Here is a 17,689-nt window from a genome sequence, read left to right as displayed (position 1 = left end):
AGTACACATGCATATAATGCACATACATGCATCTCAAATCAGATTTGAAGTCAGGTTTAAGAACATTCGCAATCAATTATTCATCGGATAAAATAATTATCCGAAGCAAAATCCACCTATTTGAAACAGTATCTATCATGTCCGGCCAAACATCTAAGATACCATACCGCAGTGCTCATCTTGAGAGAGAGAGAAAATGACTTCTACGGATACAATTAAGTGGTATGGAAAGGACCCCGAATGGATCATGGATGTGGTAAGTTAAAAGTGAGTGGCTTAAAATGTGATTTTCTACCCTCCTCCTAGGTTGCAAGATATAATACAGAATTGGCAACCAAGCAACAAAATACACTCAAGTTGCTAATTCATGAGCAGTTTGGCAGCAAGATCTTTGTAGCTGACTTTCTTCTTCACTGGCAGTAAACTTGGATTTTCAGCTGGCTTTTCGGTATCTAGGGTTGGAGTTGTATTTTCCACCTTCTTCATACTGAGGCTTGACTGTGCATAGGGACCTTCAGCTTGTTTTTCATTGTCAATTGTTGGATTTGTGGTCTCCCCCTTCTTCATACCAAGGCTTGGAATCATGTCCATTAAGATGGCATGAACTGGATCGACCATGACTTCTAGTTTCTCAGGCTTCTCAGTCACCTGGTTATAATACCTTTCTCTCATTTCAACACCAGGAGCTTTATCTAACCACTCTTCATCTCTGTTCTCTTCAGCAGTCTCCTCCTTTGCCTTACCTCTCCGTGATGATTCTGAATCTTCTACCTTTTTAGTTTGTTGGATATCCAGATTGTACTTGCTAACTGGCCCATGAATTTCTTCATTTTCTTCATTCATTTCGTTTTCTTCAATTTCATCATCATGCAAACAGCTTTCTTCTGATCTCTCTTCAAGTATTTTAGCAGGCTTGTTTGCTATACGTGTCCGTGTTCTTCGAGCTTGGCCAGCACCTATCTTTCCCTTCTTTGTGCTCCCACCAGCAGGCCTCCCTCCATGAATTTCATAATTTCCTTCACTCATTTCGTTTTCTTCATTTTTATCATCATGACAGCAGCTTTCATCTGGTTTTTCTTCAGATATTTTAGCAGGCTTGTTTACGATGCATGCACGTGTTCTTCGAGCTAGGCCAGCACCCATTTTTCGTTTCTTTGTTATCCCACCAGCAGGCTTCCCTATATGAATTTCTTCATTTCCATCACTCATATCATTTTCTTCATTTTTATCATCATGAGAACAGCTGTCGTCTGATTTTTCTACGGATATTTTAGCAGGCTTGTTTACTATTCGTGCCCGTGTTCTTCGAGCTTGGCCAGCGCCTACTTTTCCTTTTTTTATGCTCCCACCAGCAGGCCTCCCTCTTTTCCTTGTTGTCTCCTTTTCTAGTGAGCCCAGTTTATTTGAATCTTTTAAAGCAGCTTTGCTTCCTTTCTCCTTGGCTTCACTATCAGTAACTGATGGCAATCTCTCATTTTCTGCACCATCTGAAATGGGAGTTGCTTCTTCCATATCTAGGTCACATACACTTGAGGAAAAGAAAAGGCAGTATGAATGAGCGGTGTTAGTTACACTGCTTATAAATAAAATAGAAGAATTTTAGGAGAGGCATGCATGAAAATGTGAGCAAGTTATGGTCCAACCAAAGTCTGATATATTATGATATTAAGTGGAAGAGATAGTTCTATCACCATTGTCAATACCAAGCATAAACCAGCATCTCAGAAACCATGATGACAACTTTCCACATTTTGATCACTATTTCCACTAAGTTAAAAATGATAATCCCAAAATAAAAAAGAATAAAGTTGAGCAGTAACAAATTACAGTGGCTCGCCTACATGCAATTGAATAAAAAAAAAAAACAATTCATATTGTAGATGGTCAGCAGGTAAGTCAGAGCAAAGCTAGGATTCAACTGCCCACAATTAACAGGCAACTAGTCCCAGAGAGGATGGGCAAATGGTGAAGTTATTGTCCCAGCAAACTATGAAAAATGATGCAGGCAGTCTTCCAGTAAATTTATGACTTGGATTTGAGTTTGAATATTATAACTTTACAATTCACAAACCACTACAAAATGCTGCATGATGTTCTGACTAGGTGTTTGAATTTATCCTTAATAAGACAAAAGGATATCATATTTATAATTCTTTAAGGCAAAAGTACATATTCACTTACACTTCTTTGCAGTTTGACTCTTCCAAACCAGAGGGTTTCAAGTTATATGTATCCTCTGGCAACTTTTGCCCCCTCTCCAAAGAGTCCTCCAACCATTGAGATCCAATCACATACAACCTCTTATTCAGGAGAAAATGTTTCTCTGCAGTTGTGAAACTGTAGAAAGAATATATATTATTATTTAAAAACAAAAAATTGAAATTTCTCCTTGAATATTTAACAGTGTGAATCACTTGCATAATCAGCAACATAGATTAAGTTTCTAGCAATACTCTATTGTATTATATAATTTCATCAGCCATAACAGTCCATAGAGTTAAGTAATAAGAAGTTAAGAACTATAATGAATTAAAACAGAAGCAACACTACAACCAAAATGAGATAGCGGCGGTGACATATCTGAATCTTTCAGATACAAAAAAACTGACAAGATGATCAAACCATGAAATCTGCTGTGGCACAACAAATGCTTCCAATAATCATGTTGAATTGGTTTGGAAACATGCAATACATCATGTGAGTATGGGTTATGAGTCATGTGCAAAGATGCACCAGCTAAAAAACAAATAATTCAACTCGACTTGTCAAAGACCATTCTGAGAGAAGTCATTGTGTGTCTATTTAATCAGTACCCAGAAACATAATCACTTCCAATTTCCACCTAAATCTAGCAAATCAGATCCCACTGTATCAAATAAAAAATGTGACTGTCAGCTTAAATTGACAGTCATAATACATGAAATTGCCACTTAAATTACTTCTTTATTCATGCAGCAAAGGCTATGCCCTTTGTAACACAATGTGTTGTGCTGCAACCCTACCAATAGGCTCACTCTTAAAATATTATTTTAACAAAAATAGAAAAAACAAAAGAACTATCAATTTTGTTATTCCAACTGTTTGACTTTTGAAATGACTAATAAAACCTTTTATTGATTTTTATTTTAAACCAACTTAGAAGGAATTCAAGTGAAAGACCTAAAATAAAATGAATGAAGTTACATTAGCCATTTTAAAAAGTTAGATAGCATTCAAACCTATAGTTAAAGATTCCGCGTGAAAAGGAAATGCAAGTTATCCAACAGTTTCAGCTGCCAAACACCCATGATCATGCAGGAAAACAATCGATAACTTAGGAGTACCTTTTCACAAGGAAACCAAAATCCACATCAGATGCTGGTACAATCAGGACCACCAAATGAGTGGCATGAGCAATATTATTGCTGACTTTGCCACCACCCATGAAAATTTCAAGTTTCAACCTCCTAAATGCAAGTCCCAACAAGGATTCCCAATCGGGTGTTCTTCAAGAAAAAGTGAATTTGCAAGAAAACAAGTCAACAAATCTTCAGATAATAAAGCATTCAACCACATAAAGGAAAGAAGATGTATTAATTGAGTTATAACAGTCATTAAATCTTACAAAGACTCTCTTGAAATGTGAAAATATACACAGCAGCCATGAAACAGAGACCATTTTTCCCCTGGAAAGTACTTTTTCTTTAAGTCGTCTATGGCTTTGGCATCTTCTGATGCATTTATGTTGCTCAAAAGCTAGAAAGAATCAATTAAATAAAATAAATTGAATCCTCCCAAAATTCCATGTATCTATAACATCAACATAATATGATCAGAAATTAATGCTCCAAGTGTCCAAAAAGGTGAAAAAAATAATAAATGAATACAGTTTTACCTGTTTCATGTCTGAAAGATCAAGGTCCCAGTAGTAAGAATCAGAAAATTCATCAATTTCTTCGTGTAACTTCTTCTTTGAACCATCAGAGAGAAAAAGGAAGGACCTTCAAAAGGTATGTGTAGCCAAAAGCATTACCATCACAGCTTGTCAACAAAATGAATAAAAAAAACCCACTAAGCAACGAATTAAATGAAGGCAGGACTCACTTTGGCTGCAATGGAAGGAGCTTCTTTTGCAAACAGCAATCCAAGACCCATGAATAATGAATAATATCTCCGTGAAGCTTTGCTGCTTGATATTTAATCCCTGATACATACCCCTCTATATTATTTTTCTCCTCCAAAAGAAGTGGTATTTATGAGAAACAAACAGTGTGTGATTGTGGTGAGAGGGAGAGGGAGAATGGATGGAGGAGAGACCTTTGCTTTCAGCAGCTATACAATGGGTGACTGAGTTATTTAAATTCATTGAGAAAGTTCCCCCATTCTCAGCAACCATTTTGTGCAAGGATTCGAGAGAATTAGATGGAGGCACATTGACAAAGTCTGTACATGTTAAGGAAAGTTGCAAACATGGAAAAAGCAAGGGAAAAAGCTGATAATAGAGCATTGGAGGTTTAAAAAGCATAAGGCAGCATAATCCATAAAAGTGAAAATTTTCAAACTGAAAAAGTTCAGAGAATTTCTACTTCATCATATTTCAAAATGGGCGTCAGTCATAAGAGGCAAAGAAATGAAAGCATGTACCAACCAGAAGAAGGATACAAAACATCATATTTGAAAATATCAAAGTTTCCCCCTTGATGTCAGAAATATCAGTCTGAATTAAATGAGATGGAACAACAGACAGACTCTTTTTCTCTCCTTTCCTAGAGGATTTTATGTGTCTCAGTTTGCTATCTTGCACATCTCCGTAACCTTTTCCTTTTTGTGTGGTACCATTACTTGAATGTACTAGCTCTACAAACGCTGCAGTCAGAGAAAGGAAACAATTACCAAACTAACTTAAGCGAGCTAGACCCAAGTCCAATAGGTCAAATAATAAATTTATACAGCGCCAGTGATGCATGGAAAATCTGAACACATTATGTGTCCTTACACTGCACATCAAGACATTCATGCCAAGGCTTGTCATATCTCACTCTGTCAATACGCGGAAATCTCAAGCTGTATGGGGCAGAAAAGACCTGGAAATCAGAAAGTGAACTGAGTTCAGGCTTGATCAGACAGGTATAAGCAGGAGTTATGATCAAGGAAGCATAACATGATTTTCAAAAGACAAAAGCATTATGTTCTCCAAAAAAAAAAACCACCAAATTTGACACTTCTTAACTAGGAAGAACTCAAATACTAAAGGTACACATACCTCAGAACTTATAGTCCGAATATCACTGGTAATGGAAAGTATAATTGATCTACAAAAGTTAGGAGCAAGAAAAAAATATTATTGGCCAGAATAATATCGGGAGAATACATATTCCATCCAATGTAACAGGAACCAGAACAGAAATTTTACTTGTCAGGGTTTTCAATCCACACATCTGGTCTCTCTTTTGAATTATTTGTAACTTGATAAAAACTTGGTGGTGAGTTCTTTGGGTATTCATTCTTCCTGAGAAAAAGTACATGTGAAAAGATACAAGTAAATATCTTTATGATAGCATCAACAAGATGCTCAAAGATGGACAAAAACTGCCAAATATGAGAGGGTTATAAGGTTACATAGGCAAGGCCTTTGCTTTAGAAAAATGGACAATGCATGCTACCTAACAAAGACTATATGGATATGGCAAGTAATGATGAAAGTAAATCCTATTGTCAGACAATTTCAGTTCCATCCACAGCTTTGCAATGCTTCTCTTGAGTGAGTGATACAAGCATGTTTTAAACTCAGAATTCCAAAAGTACCTCAAATAAGGCTTTAGTTTGGAGACAACAGTATCCAGCTCCTCATCTGACAGCCCATTGCCCACTCTGCAAAAGGAGATAAATCTACAAAAGAAAAGAGTGACTTCATGTGCATTGAATTTTACATAGAATATCAACTAGTACATAATTATATTTACAGAAAATTGTCGATAAGGGGTAAATACTTACCGCCTGGGATATGCATTAGAAGCAGGACGCTCTGCTAGACCCAACAAGAATTGAGCCACCTGCAGTTTGTAAGAAAATTCTTATTCTGAAGCCCAAAACATTAAGATCACATAGCAAACAGGATCCTAAGAAAGAAGCTGAAGAAACAATCCTATCCTACAGCATTTTTCTGCGAATGGCAGTTCAACACCTCCATCACTGCACTAGGAAATGGTTTCAATATTTCCTTTTCCCTAGATAAACCATGTAAAGAAGAAAAAAATTAGAAAGAAGGATGGCAAACAAACCTCTCCTCCACGACGTCCAGAACCATAGTACCCCCCTATCGACAAATACATAAACAGTGAAATGCATTCAATTTCTTTAGAGGAACTAAAAGTAAGAGAAACGAGTACAGACCTATGATAAGAACATCTAAGTCAGAACCAGCACGAATGTACTCAGGCTTCAGTTTCAACCACTTTCCACTCCGATCACTTGGTTCCCATTTGGAACCAAGGTCTTTTAATACAATACCTTCATCCCTAAGAGCATACATCATTTAATAAATAAGAAATATTTAATTAACAACTCTTAGAAAAGGAAAAAACAAAAACGTTTCACATTTATACACATGCTATGGACATGTTTCTCTCTAAGAACAAATTTTGGAGTGGGGGGCCATCTTGTCCCTTCAAAAGTCAATATATATTCAAAATCCTCTTGGTTTGAAGAGGATTTTAGAAAAAGTACTATGAAACGCTTCCCTACAATAAGAATTATACAGTCTTGCCCTCCAAGCAAGTTTGTCTGGATTTGTTTCAATTTCTTTCTCCTTTCCTTCCTGACTATATTATGAAGCACTGTACACCCACAACCTTCAGTTGCACAGAATGTTACGGTGAACTCCTATTTAAATAACACCAAAATACTTTTTCTCAAACACGCTGGAAATTGCAAGTTCATGTTTGTGAAGATACAGGAGACTATTACAAGTTCATGGAAGGATTGAAGCACATAAGTAACTCCCAAGTTTCAATATCACTAAAAATAAGGCACAAGCTGTCCACACTAAGTAACAGCCACTCCAACCTAACAGATTTAGTGGTTGTTATTAGAAGAAGATTTGTAACATTAATTAAATGAAAGAGAATACCAACCTGTTTTCAATGGTTTCCTTAAAAAATTTCTCAATGCCATCCACGTTATATGCAATAAGCGAACAATGAGGTTCCCCTGTATGATTAGTGTGAGAAAATTACTAATAATCCATAATAATAGACATCACGTAAAGCATTCACATAATAAAATTTTATAAGGGTTAAAATGCCAAGCAGTACAGTATCCTGCATATCCTAATGAGTCTGCGTATCCAGACAAGCAACAACCATGAGTGATACTAAGCCAAACTGAGTGGGTGTTTGGAGGGGGGGTGGGGGGGATACACCTAGCAAGTACTTTAGCCAGGAGTTGAGCATCCACTTGACTTGGGTTGATAACCTCCCAAGGACGCTTGACATTAGGATTCAAATATGGAAAAAACCCATCAGAAACATAATATATAAAAGTTTTTTTGACTCAAATATAGAAAAAACCAATCGGAAACATAATATATAAAAGTTTTTTTAATACTCATTACTCAGGATTTTATAACTATTAAATGAAAAAAAAGGGGGAGAGGAAATCTAATCTATTCATGTTGGATTTATAATATATATAAACATTCATCAGGCCTATTCATTTAAACCCACCAAACCAATAAGTCAAATCAACTTGACTTAATTGGTTTAGTCTGGGCTCCAAAGAGACCCAGCCCAAACAGTCCGAATCAGCACATGCCTAAGGTCACTACCTAAGCTGCTACAGAAAATTCTACTCACTACCTAAGTTGCAGACACAGCTAGTGCCAGCAATGATCACAGGCTACCAAGGAAACAAGTCACTGAACTTACTTAGAAAAATCAAACAATTTTAGCTTGAACAACTTCATTTATATGCTACAGTCTACATCACATGAGAATATTATTGAATGCATCAATTATGCACAAATGATACCAATGTTAGTTTGTGTACCAAGAAGACGATGAGCATTAAGACCCCCATTAGGTACTAAGATCTCTAAACGACCCTTCACTGGCTTGACAACTTTACGGAGCAGCTCATGCCTTTCCTTCAAGGTTTGGTGAATCACACTTGTATCTCCAACATAAAGAATATCAAATGCAACATCTAGGAAATTATGTAAAGGTAAACTGAATCCATTAAATTATTTAAGTTGTGATTTTGATGATAAATTCATGTGGTTACTCACAACTATTTTGTTATCTCAAAGCGAAAGAAAAGCTGAAACTGGACTGAACTTCAAATCAAGTCTGACAAAAAGGATACAGCATAACTGCAAGAGAAAAGACATGCGTGTTATATCTTAACCACTGATTTCTAATTTAGGAACAAGGAAAACAATTACTAACAAAGAAGATATAAAAACCTGTCTATCACTATCAAGCCCATCCCTTGCAGCCTTTGCTGCGAAAAGATAATATGTAGCTGTAAGTGATCATTACTCCCAGAAATGAAAACAAACACCCCCGCCCCCCAAACAACAAAACAAAAGGGAAAAAAAAGGGGCAAATTTTCAATCAATGTGTCAAATAACCTATTTCTTGATTTGAACCAAACTCTGCAAACCGATTCAAAGATGTATCCCAGACCAGCATTTCACCATCAAGAATACACCTACAACATTATGAGGAAAGAAAATTAGTAGAATCTAACATTTCTAAACTTCACAAGGTTAAACTTGCAATACTGAAATTTTTCTAATGTTAGGTAATGATTTGGTACAAGGGAAATGGGGTTTAAATTTTACCTTCATATTATTTAACCATGTTTGGTTGAATTTTTAAAGGATTTTAATTATTAAGGAGGTACTAGGTATCCCCATATTGGTGTTTTTGGAGGCTAAAATTTATTCTCCAGAAATATTTTTTGTCTCAAAATATGCACTAAATTAATTTGTAATTGTCTCTCACCAATCATTACTAGTAATTTAAATATTTTATCTCTTCCCACTAACATTTAACCCTTCAATTTATGAATATACCTAACATCTTTAAAAACTGACTTTCACATCCTTAAAATTGCTCTTGAAATAACTCCTATATTAATTCACCCTCATATTTTTTAATCTCATACCAAATGCCACCTTAAAAAGATTCATTATGCATCTATGTCCTGCCTTGTCATGTTGATCTTTGAACACTTAGCTAGCATTTGAATTATAATGCCAGTGATATCAAATATATTTCCAAGTTTTATACACAAAAGGTAGCTTCAAATACACACACATAGACATATTATCCTAATAAGCATGGAAGAGGAGTAGGAAGGCCTGCAGTGAAATCATCCATTTAGAAAATAGTTTGGCCTAACTGTGTGTCTTGCAACTTGCAGGACACACAGAGCAAAAGAAAATAAAAAAAAAGACATAAAAAACCAACATAAAGAAACAATAATAACTAGAGATGGGATTACCTCTCATCCAAAACATTTTGTACAATAATGTCCGACATTCCATGAGCATATTCAGAGTGATCTAGAAAGTTCCTGCACCAGTATCCTGCATGAGTATCTACAAAACAAACTCAGAAGTGTGTGCAGTTGACATTTCTCAACATGATAGAGCTTAAAGAACTATTAAGTTCACGGTGATCTGAGTTTTGCAAAACTTCAAATGGAAGAAAAATTCCTAGTCTTGGGAAAGTATTGACATATTGTAGACCTTGAGTTCAGGTTTTAGGAACTACAAAGATACATTTACTTAGAGTCAGGAAACTACAGGCTTATGCCAAAATAAGCAGGTGAGAATAGTGTTACATGTGAAAGTATAAGCAGCATCTATTACCAACATAACTTTTTTAAAATAAAGAAATTAAAAAAAAAAAGACCTACCTTGAGAAATAGTGTACATCCGCACCATTCTTATGTATTTGGATGCGATCACCATCAAATTTACATTCCAACACCACTTCCTTCCCATGCAACTGCAGAAATAAGGTACAGCATATGAGATGCTAGTTCTTAAAAAAAAAAAAGACATTAAAGAAAAAATGATGTGCACATTGCAAATGCATTCATGTAATCCAAAAATTTTAAAAAAAATGCTGGAAGAAAACCTTTTTCCATGCAGCATGTGCATCACTAACTCTCATTGCTAGTTGAGGGCGCACTGCTTTTCCAACTTCAATATCCTGAAACAAAAAAATAAAGGAAAAATCAAAATTCCACAAGGTGCTAGCCATTAACATATAATGATAGTTGCAAGACTGACCAAAAACACAAGAAAATCATCAGATAGCCAGTGATAGAAAACATTCTCTTATCCCCTAAAATGCTTACACAATGCACACTGTCTTTGAATCCAAATTGATAACCTACATGTGATCTGTACATAAGGTGAGAACAAGACACTTTTTTCAAAGTTTAGCAACACATACCTGACGTTTATGCCTTTGATTTCGATCCCTCAGCTTTTCACAAACCAATTTTAAGTCACATGTAACATTAAACAAGTCTTCCGCATCCGGGTGAAATTCATGAAATACACTCTTTTCACTCATCCCCAACTTCAAATCTGCAACGTATTTACAAAACGACACCTCAAAAAAACTCACATACCTGAAAACAAAACACAATTTTCAAAAACTAGTATTAAACCAATCATTACCTTTAAGAATAATCATAATAATCCACTTCATTTCCTGTGTATTTGTCTTGTTTATCAAAGCAGCAAGTACTTCAGTTTTCTCACCCCTGATCATAAAATCATCAAAGATAACAAATAGCAATACTTCAAGTACCTAAAACACTACAGGAAAAAAAAAAAAAACTCTCAACAGCAAGTGAAACCTGCTATGGGAAAAATCTGTTTCCCACCACAAGTATTCAAGAATCACCACTACTAATTTAATGGGGCCAACAAAACAAAGGTTTTGATTTCGTCTAATGCAATTCATGATCATCAAATCTATCGCAGATACAATGCTCTAATTCACGCACAACCAGCAATTGATTTGCTAAACCGGATCACATAAAAACTAGTGTAATTCCCTCTTCTCAACACCCACAATTCACTAAAACTATCATTGCCTTCTACTATCAAGAAACTTAATCTAACAGTATTCACAAACAAAATTATCATCATAACTCCAGCAATGCCTACTTACTCAGCGGCTAATTTTCACTTCCAACAACACCTAATCTAAAACACTACAATCAAAACCCTAGCAAAATTACCAAAAGAATCAAACTTCAATACCTATTTTCACTAGATGCCAATTTATCAAGCAAACCATTCAGCTCCTCAATCGTCAACCCACCCGACACCGTTCCCTGCCTCCGCTGCAACACCTATTTAACCAAAATTAAAAATTAAAAAAATATATATTATTTTTCATCCAAAATAACTAATTTTTTTGTTAAATTTTATTAAATTACTTACTTCGGCAGCAACGAGAGAGAAATTGCCGGCATTAGCACCGGTAGCGTTGGCGCCACCTTTACGCCAATTAATCAACTTCAAGGCATCAGGGGAATCCCTGGACATGCCGAGTGCTTCAATGAGGGAAACGGCGAGGACAGATTCTTTGAGACCGTAAGTGCCGCGTTCGCGGTCGAGGTTAGGGAGGATCAAGCGGACGGCGGAGAAGTAATCGGACGGAGAGCAGAAAGTGTCGATGAATTTGCGGAATTTAGAGCGTTTTCTGGAGGAAGTTTTGGCCTTTGAAATCCAGTTGAAGAGACTCACTAAGATGGAGAATTTCGTGTGCTCAGTTGACGACGAAGAGGAAGAGGAAGCCATTTTCAAGCCCTTTTTTTTTTTTTCTTGGAGGTTTGCATTTAAATATGGAGGAGGTTTTTCTTGTTTGTATTTGGTGTAGTGACACGTGTATTGATTTTAGCTTGCAGGGGAAGACGTTCCATTGTAGGTAGTATTTGGTAATACGATTGAAGTTATCTTTTTTTTTTAAGTGATTTTCGTGAAATTAATGCCTTTTTTTATATATTAACTTGGTATTTTCAGATAAAAAATTGAAAAATAATTTAAACAATAACTTTGAACCTCTACAGTCAAGTTTGTTTTTGAATCATTTTCCATGGATATTAATTTAAAAAAATTTTAAATAAAAAATAATATAAATAACAATTATTATCTCCAATTTAATTTGATAGATCAACTCAATGATGTAGAGTTTATTTAAAAAACACGGTGTAAATATTTTTAAAGTTTTAATATATTTTTAAATAAAAAATATTTTAAATCATAATTATTATTACAATTTCAAACCTACAATTATTAACCCATTACCAACTTGTAAACTTGGAGCCTGGCCTAAATTACTAAATTTATTTTTAATGGTTTGGGACAGTAATCCAATTAAATTCAAGTGTATATAATTCATGAAACAACTTCAATATTTTTTAAAAAATTTTAATCTAAAAGAATGTTGTTGTAGTTTCTTTATTTTATTCAAAATAAATTCATTTTAATATTGACTCAGGTTAACCAATGGTTCCTGAGTCTTTGAGATAACAATAGCTTCAGAGTAAATTAACAATCGTTAGGTTTAAATCCAAACATGGCTTCCACTGGCCATGTACAGGCTTCCACATGGATTTGAATTAGCTAGATATGGAACTCATCAGAAAGTTGAGCCGTTAAAGCCGAAGAACAGACGCTGGACACATTATAAGAAGAAGAAAAGATCATGACAGGTTTGTCTACGCGATGAAAAGTACTACGGTTAAAGCCAAAAACACAAGAAAAGATGCCTTTTGGCTTGCAAAGTATACAGAAAAACGGGCATGAAGCTTTACTCTCTGGAATGCCATAGCAAGCCGAGCAGCATGCATATATATATATGAGAAGTCCAACTTGTGCAAGGATTTGTTTCAAAGCATGACATAGAGACACCCTTTTATACCCCGTTTGTCACAGCAGTCCACACTGCAGAATCTCCTCCAAGATTTCCCACTTGATATATATAAACCCAGATGGATTATCAGATTCTTTTGTGTATCGCTTTTTTTCTGGCAAGCCATTACTTTACACACAACAGTTTAGTCAAGTTCATTGACAGTGAAATGCTAGCAGCTTTACCTGTAAATGCATATTCATAACGAACACTAAGCCAGTGATGGAAGCAACGGACAAGTAGTAAATCAAGTTCGAGCTGACAGTGGAAAGCTAGCAGCTTAATTTGACTTACTTCTTTTAAATCAATAAATATTAAACCCTTTTAGTTTTAAGCCAAAAAGATCTTGTAAAACAGTAGAAGCAGAAATTAATGGTATTGAAGCCAAAACCAAAACCCAGACACGTCAGACCAGACCAGAGGCAAAACTTACAGGAGAGTCGAGAAACTTCATGAACAAGCGAGAGCTACTAGTGCAGAGCTTAGTTTAGAGAATATCTGCAGTCGTTGAACTCATTTTTGCATGGACACTTTTCCCGAGTCCACCAATGGAAACCGCTTCTGCAAATGCAGCGGCGGCTTCCGTGCCCGCAAGTACAACAGGCACACTTACATGCATCACAACCATCACATACTGCAAAGTACATGGCTAGTTTTGGTTTTTAGCATATTTTTTAAAAAGATACTCCTGAAATAATACAGTTAAATTTATTTGTGTAAAATAGTAAATTTTATATATGTCACGACAGTTTTCATATATTGTGATTAGAAAAAAATATTTTTATAATTGATTTTCAGATGGCAGGTATGACCCTCGTAACATTAATATCGTTGATCTTATCTCATTGAATTTTCTTTTAAAATATTGGTGATGTTATAATTAAAATTTTAATGTTTTTTAAAGTTTTTTTCCCTCTGTTTTCCATTTAATATTTTTTAAATGTTTTTTCCATTATAAATAACATCCAGTTATAAAAATCATGTTTTTCAATTGCAACATAAACAAAAGTGTTATTTCTTTAAATTTATCAACCGTGTTATTTTGGTAATATTTTAAAATAACTGGAATATTTTAAAAAATAATAAATTAAAATAAAACAAGACTGCACCATGTCACATCACATTCAATTCAGTCCTGAAGCTTTCAGGGCACCCATGCAAGAGTGGCGTCTTTGATGTGCGTGCTGACATGACTGGAGAAGGTTGTCCTCCGTCAAGATCAAACTTCACATTGCACATATAAAACATCGTCGCAAATGCTGTTTTCTTTTTTAGTTTTATTTTTACACACACATATAAACAGGCTCAACATTCACAAAAATATATAAATTAATTTTTGTTTATTTTTATATTTTAAAAGTATTTAATTTTTTTTAATTTTTTACTTTAAATTAATAATTCTTTGATATTTTTAAATTATTCTAATATCTTAATGTTAAAAATAATTTTTAAAAAATAAAAAATATTATTTTAATATATTTTAAAAAAAATTCTTTAAAAAATATCTATAATTATATTTTTCTGTGCCCAATTTATTCTAAGATTTGTGCTATTTCTTCAAAAAAAAAGAAAGATGAGATGTTAGTTTCTTAAAAAACTTGCGCAGTTGGTGTCCAGTACATATGGGCTATGGATTTGTGTTTGAATGGTGGATGGTTTTATTTCTTGCGTGGACTCGCTTTGGGGATATTGGTTCCTATAGGAGAATAGAGCTTTTCTTGGATCGGAGGAAAAAAGAAATCTATACTTGGAATTAAAAAGGGATGGAGATGCTCTAACTCTAACATGACCCTCTCAATTTTATTTTTTAATGGTAATGTAATAGTTTGGAGCTTAAGATGAGGCTTTGTTAAATATAGAAAATGACCACTCTTATGCTTTGGCTTATACCAATTTTAGTTTTGAATAGGAGATTATGCACAACATAAAGATATTTATACATGGATTATCAATAGATATAACAATCTAACATGTACCCAATAAATATAAAACCAAACTAATTTAAATAAGTAAACAAAAATGTAGTTAAATTACTTAATAAATAATTGATATGATATAGATACTGTTAAACCCAACTCAAATGCATTATGAGTTGCATACATTTGTATTATATATAGAATATTAAATATAACAATCTAACATGTAATTATTAAATATAAAACCGAATCACTTTAAATACGTAGAAATTTGTTTTTAGTTCAATTACTCAATAAATAATTGATATAATATAGATATTATAAAACCCAACTCAAATATGTTATGAATTGTATATGTTTGTATTATATATAGAACATTTATATGTCTTAATATATAATACGGCTTTATAATGGATATCCAAAACTTGATAGGTAAGATATAGATATAAAAAAAAATTTATCCAATGAGCAATGAATATGATATAAATTAATACAATAAATATCCAACTCATGAATACTTATTGTTATGATAGTAACCAGAAACAAAAGATAACAAAGTTTATTATAAATTAAAATTATAAAAAATGAAGAATACTATAATTATATGCACCTTTATTATTTAATTTTTTATCCATCCAAGTTTTACATGTCAAAAGACTACGTTTTACTTGTCAAAAGACTACTACAACTTTTTATATAGAAAAAAAATAGAAAATCTTATTAATATTAAATAGAAAAAAATTTAAAAAATTCTTAAATTGAAAATGAAAAAATAAAAATAATTAAAAAAATGTTTATTTTACTAAAAGAAACTCTTCCGACCTTATTGGAATGAAAACAACTCATTTTCAAGTTCACAAAACTCAATTGGAAACGTTCTCCACCATAAAAACATCCTATATAAGCAAAACCTTATCAGTCATAAACTTAGTAATGATTTTGTATACGAATCATCTCACTGTGGATCCTTATACTCTTAGTATGGATTATCTCATAATGGGTTCCAGCACTTCAATTTTCAATAACAACACGCACTAATAAACACACAAGGAATAATTAAGTCTTAATACCAACTGCCACAATAAAAAACAAAGGTTTCATTATAAGACCAAGATTACAATAAATATTACAAGACATTCAGAGTATTTGATTTTATTAATTTAGGTTTCACAGAAAGATGTTTCCACACCCCCCCTCCAACACAAAAAAAAAAAATCGATAAATTGAAAATAAAAAACTAAAAAAAAAATATTTTACATGAATGAAATGAAATCAATTTGGGTAATATTAAGAAAATAAACAAATTGTTTCCATAAAAAAAATAAACAAATTGATTTTTTCAGAGATATATTGAAAGAAATCTCTCTTGCACACACATGTATAGAACTATATCAAATCGGAAGATATCTCCTATTCATCTTTATCGGTTATATTTATCCATTCATCAATTATATGAATTCACACCGCCTCCATTCAGATAATCGAAGGTAAGCTTCCATAGAAGCGAGCAAAACTGGCAGCCATGGTTAAAGATATTGCTATTTTAGAAGGATGGCGATCGATGAACCTCAACTAGTGCATGCATTCTTTGCCCTAGATGGTCCTCGTGACACAGGCTAAGAGACATATAATGTCTGCACATTTGAAAATAATTGGATCAGTTTCTTTTGCTTTAGATGCTTTAGTACTCTTTTGTCTGTCTACACTGCCAATCACGTTTCAAACTGAGGTCGGTTGTGTCAAAAGGAACTAAAAGGGTGATACAGTAATGGTTATTTTTTAAAATATTAACACTTGTTATTTCTGTATAACCAAGGGCCATTTCTTCTTCTCTTGAAACTTTGCATGACTGACCTTCGGCGGCCATGGATCGATGTCACAATCTTTCATTAATCCACAGCCCAGAAGATCATTTGTCTGTTTTTTCCTCGCCGCCTGTCGTTCTTTTCTCCCAATACATATAAAGGAAAATTCACTATAGCTCGAATTATTAATTAATTAATTAATTCCAAGCCTTGAAACATTGACTATCTCCTAATTATTTGAATTTTATTTTAAGTATCTTGCAGACCAAACCAAAGTCTTTTATATTAACCAGTAATTAATGGTCGACTCTGTCACTTGAATGATAGGTTTGAATAATATTTTTTCTACTAATTTTAATGATAATTAAGAGATAATTTTCATATAAACGCTATATCATTTTATTTTTTAATAATTTTAAACAAATATGTAACCAAATACATTTTTATCTCTTTTGTATTTATATATTTTATTATAAAAAACTAATAAAAAACAATCTTATAAACTTCTTCTTTTTTACTTGAAACCTGATTTTAATTTATCATTCTAACTTTTTTTGGTCGTGAAGCTATAAAAGATAAGTTATATATGTCCTCAAGCCATTGGGTTCCTTGGATTGTTAATGAGCGGAGACATGAATGGCGATGAAAAGGACATGATTTGAAGATCTGCTACCATATATTCTTTTTCAAACTCTATCGTGTGGTTCTAAAGATAAAGAAGATAACATAAGAAGCTGGCTAATATTTGTACCACTAAACCTTAGGTCACATGCATCATGAAATTTCTAAAGTCATAAACCATCCGCCAGTGGTTATCCAATTTTAAAGGCTGTGGGATTTCCAACCCACCCTTATAAAGATAAGGTCCTGTCAATTTTGTCACTGTATTGTAGATGTAACTAGAGGATATGCTCTTGCGGCCAAATCGATATCATGTCCCCAATTGTCAATTTTTTCTCAATTTAAACCCTAACTCTTTGACACCATGGTTGTAAAAACTGATTCGGGATCTCGAATTAAAAAAAATTGGGGTTTTTGAGTG

The 17,689-nt window shown here is 33.7% G+C and overlaps 1 protein-coding gene across 4 annotated transcripts; it reads right to left on the bottom strand.

The window, feature by feature from the left end:
* ATLIG4 (DNA ligase IV) lies at nucleotides 1-11,862 on the bottom strand. Of its 4 annotated transcripts, XM_011019369.1 has the most exons (28): nucleotides 11,453-11,862; nucleotides 11,270-11,361; nucleotides 10,679-10,764; nucleotides 10,449-10,585; nucleotides 10,128-10,202; nucleotides 9,904-9,995; nucleotides 9,487-9,558; nucleotides 8,609-8,688; nucleotides 8,441-8,478; nucleotides 8,341-8,347; nucleotides 8,026-8,181; nucleotides 7,113-7,188; nucleotides 6,373-6,497; nucleotides 6,261-6,295; nucleotides 5,974-6,032; nucleotides 5,785-5,868; nucleotides 5,393-5,488; nucleotides 5,243-5,291; nucleotides 4,976-5,063; nucleotides 4,642-4,845; nucleotides 4,297-4,422; nucleotides 4,084-4,183; nucleotides 3,875-3,980; nucleotides 3,605-3,735; nucleotides 3,324-3,485; nucleotides 2,182-2,337; nucleotides 1,358-1,528; nucleotides 1-991 (listed from the first exon to the last, which is right to left on the bottom strand). In XM_011019369.1, the coding sequence occupies exons 1-28, from the start codon at nucleotides 11,810-11,812 to the stop codon at nucleotides 361-363; spliced, it is 3,594 nt and encodes a 1,197-aa protein (XP_011017671.1). In that variant the 5' UTR covers nucleotides 11,813-11,862; the 3' UTR covers nucleotides 1-360. The 4 variants fall into 4 exon arrangements, with proteins under 4 accessions (XP_011017671.1, XP_011017670.1, XP_011017672.1 ...); XM_011019368.1 differs by having other exon boundaries at nucleotides 1-1,528; nucleotides 11,453-11,860; XM_011019370.1 differs by lacking the exons at nucleotides 10,679-10,764; nucleotides 11,270-11,361; nucleotides 11,453-11,862 and having other exon boundaries at nucleotides 1-1,528; nucleotides 9,487-9,583; nucleotides 10,449-10,539.
* Nucleotides 11,863-17,689: the final 5,827 nt, after the last annotated feature.

This window comes from Populus euphratica, unplaced genomic scaffold (genome assembly GCF_000495115.2).
Source record: "Populus euphratica unplaced genomic scaffold, PopEup_1.0 scaffold31.1, whole genome shotgun sequence".
In the NCBI taxonomy this organism is placed as follows: domain Eukaryota; kingdom Viridiplantae; phylum Streptophyta; class Magnoliopsida; order Malpighiales; family Salicaceae; genus Populus; species Populus euphratica.
The sequence above is the reverse complement of the archived record's forward strand: the minus strand, read 5'-3'. Positions and strand labels throughout refer to the sequence as shown.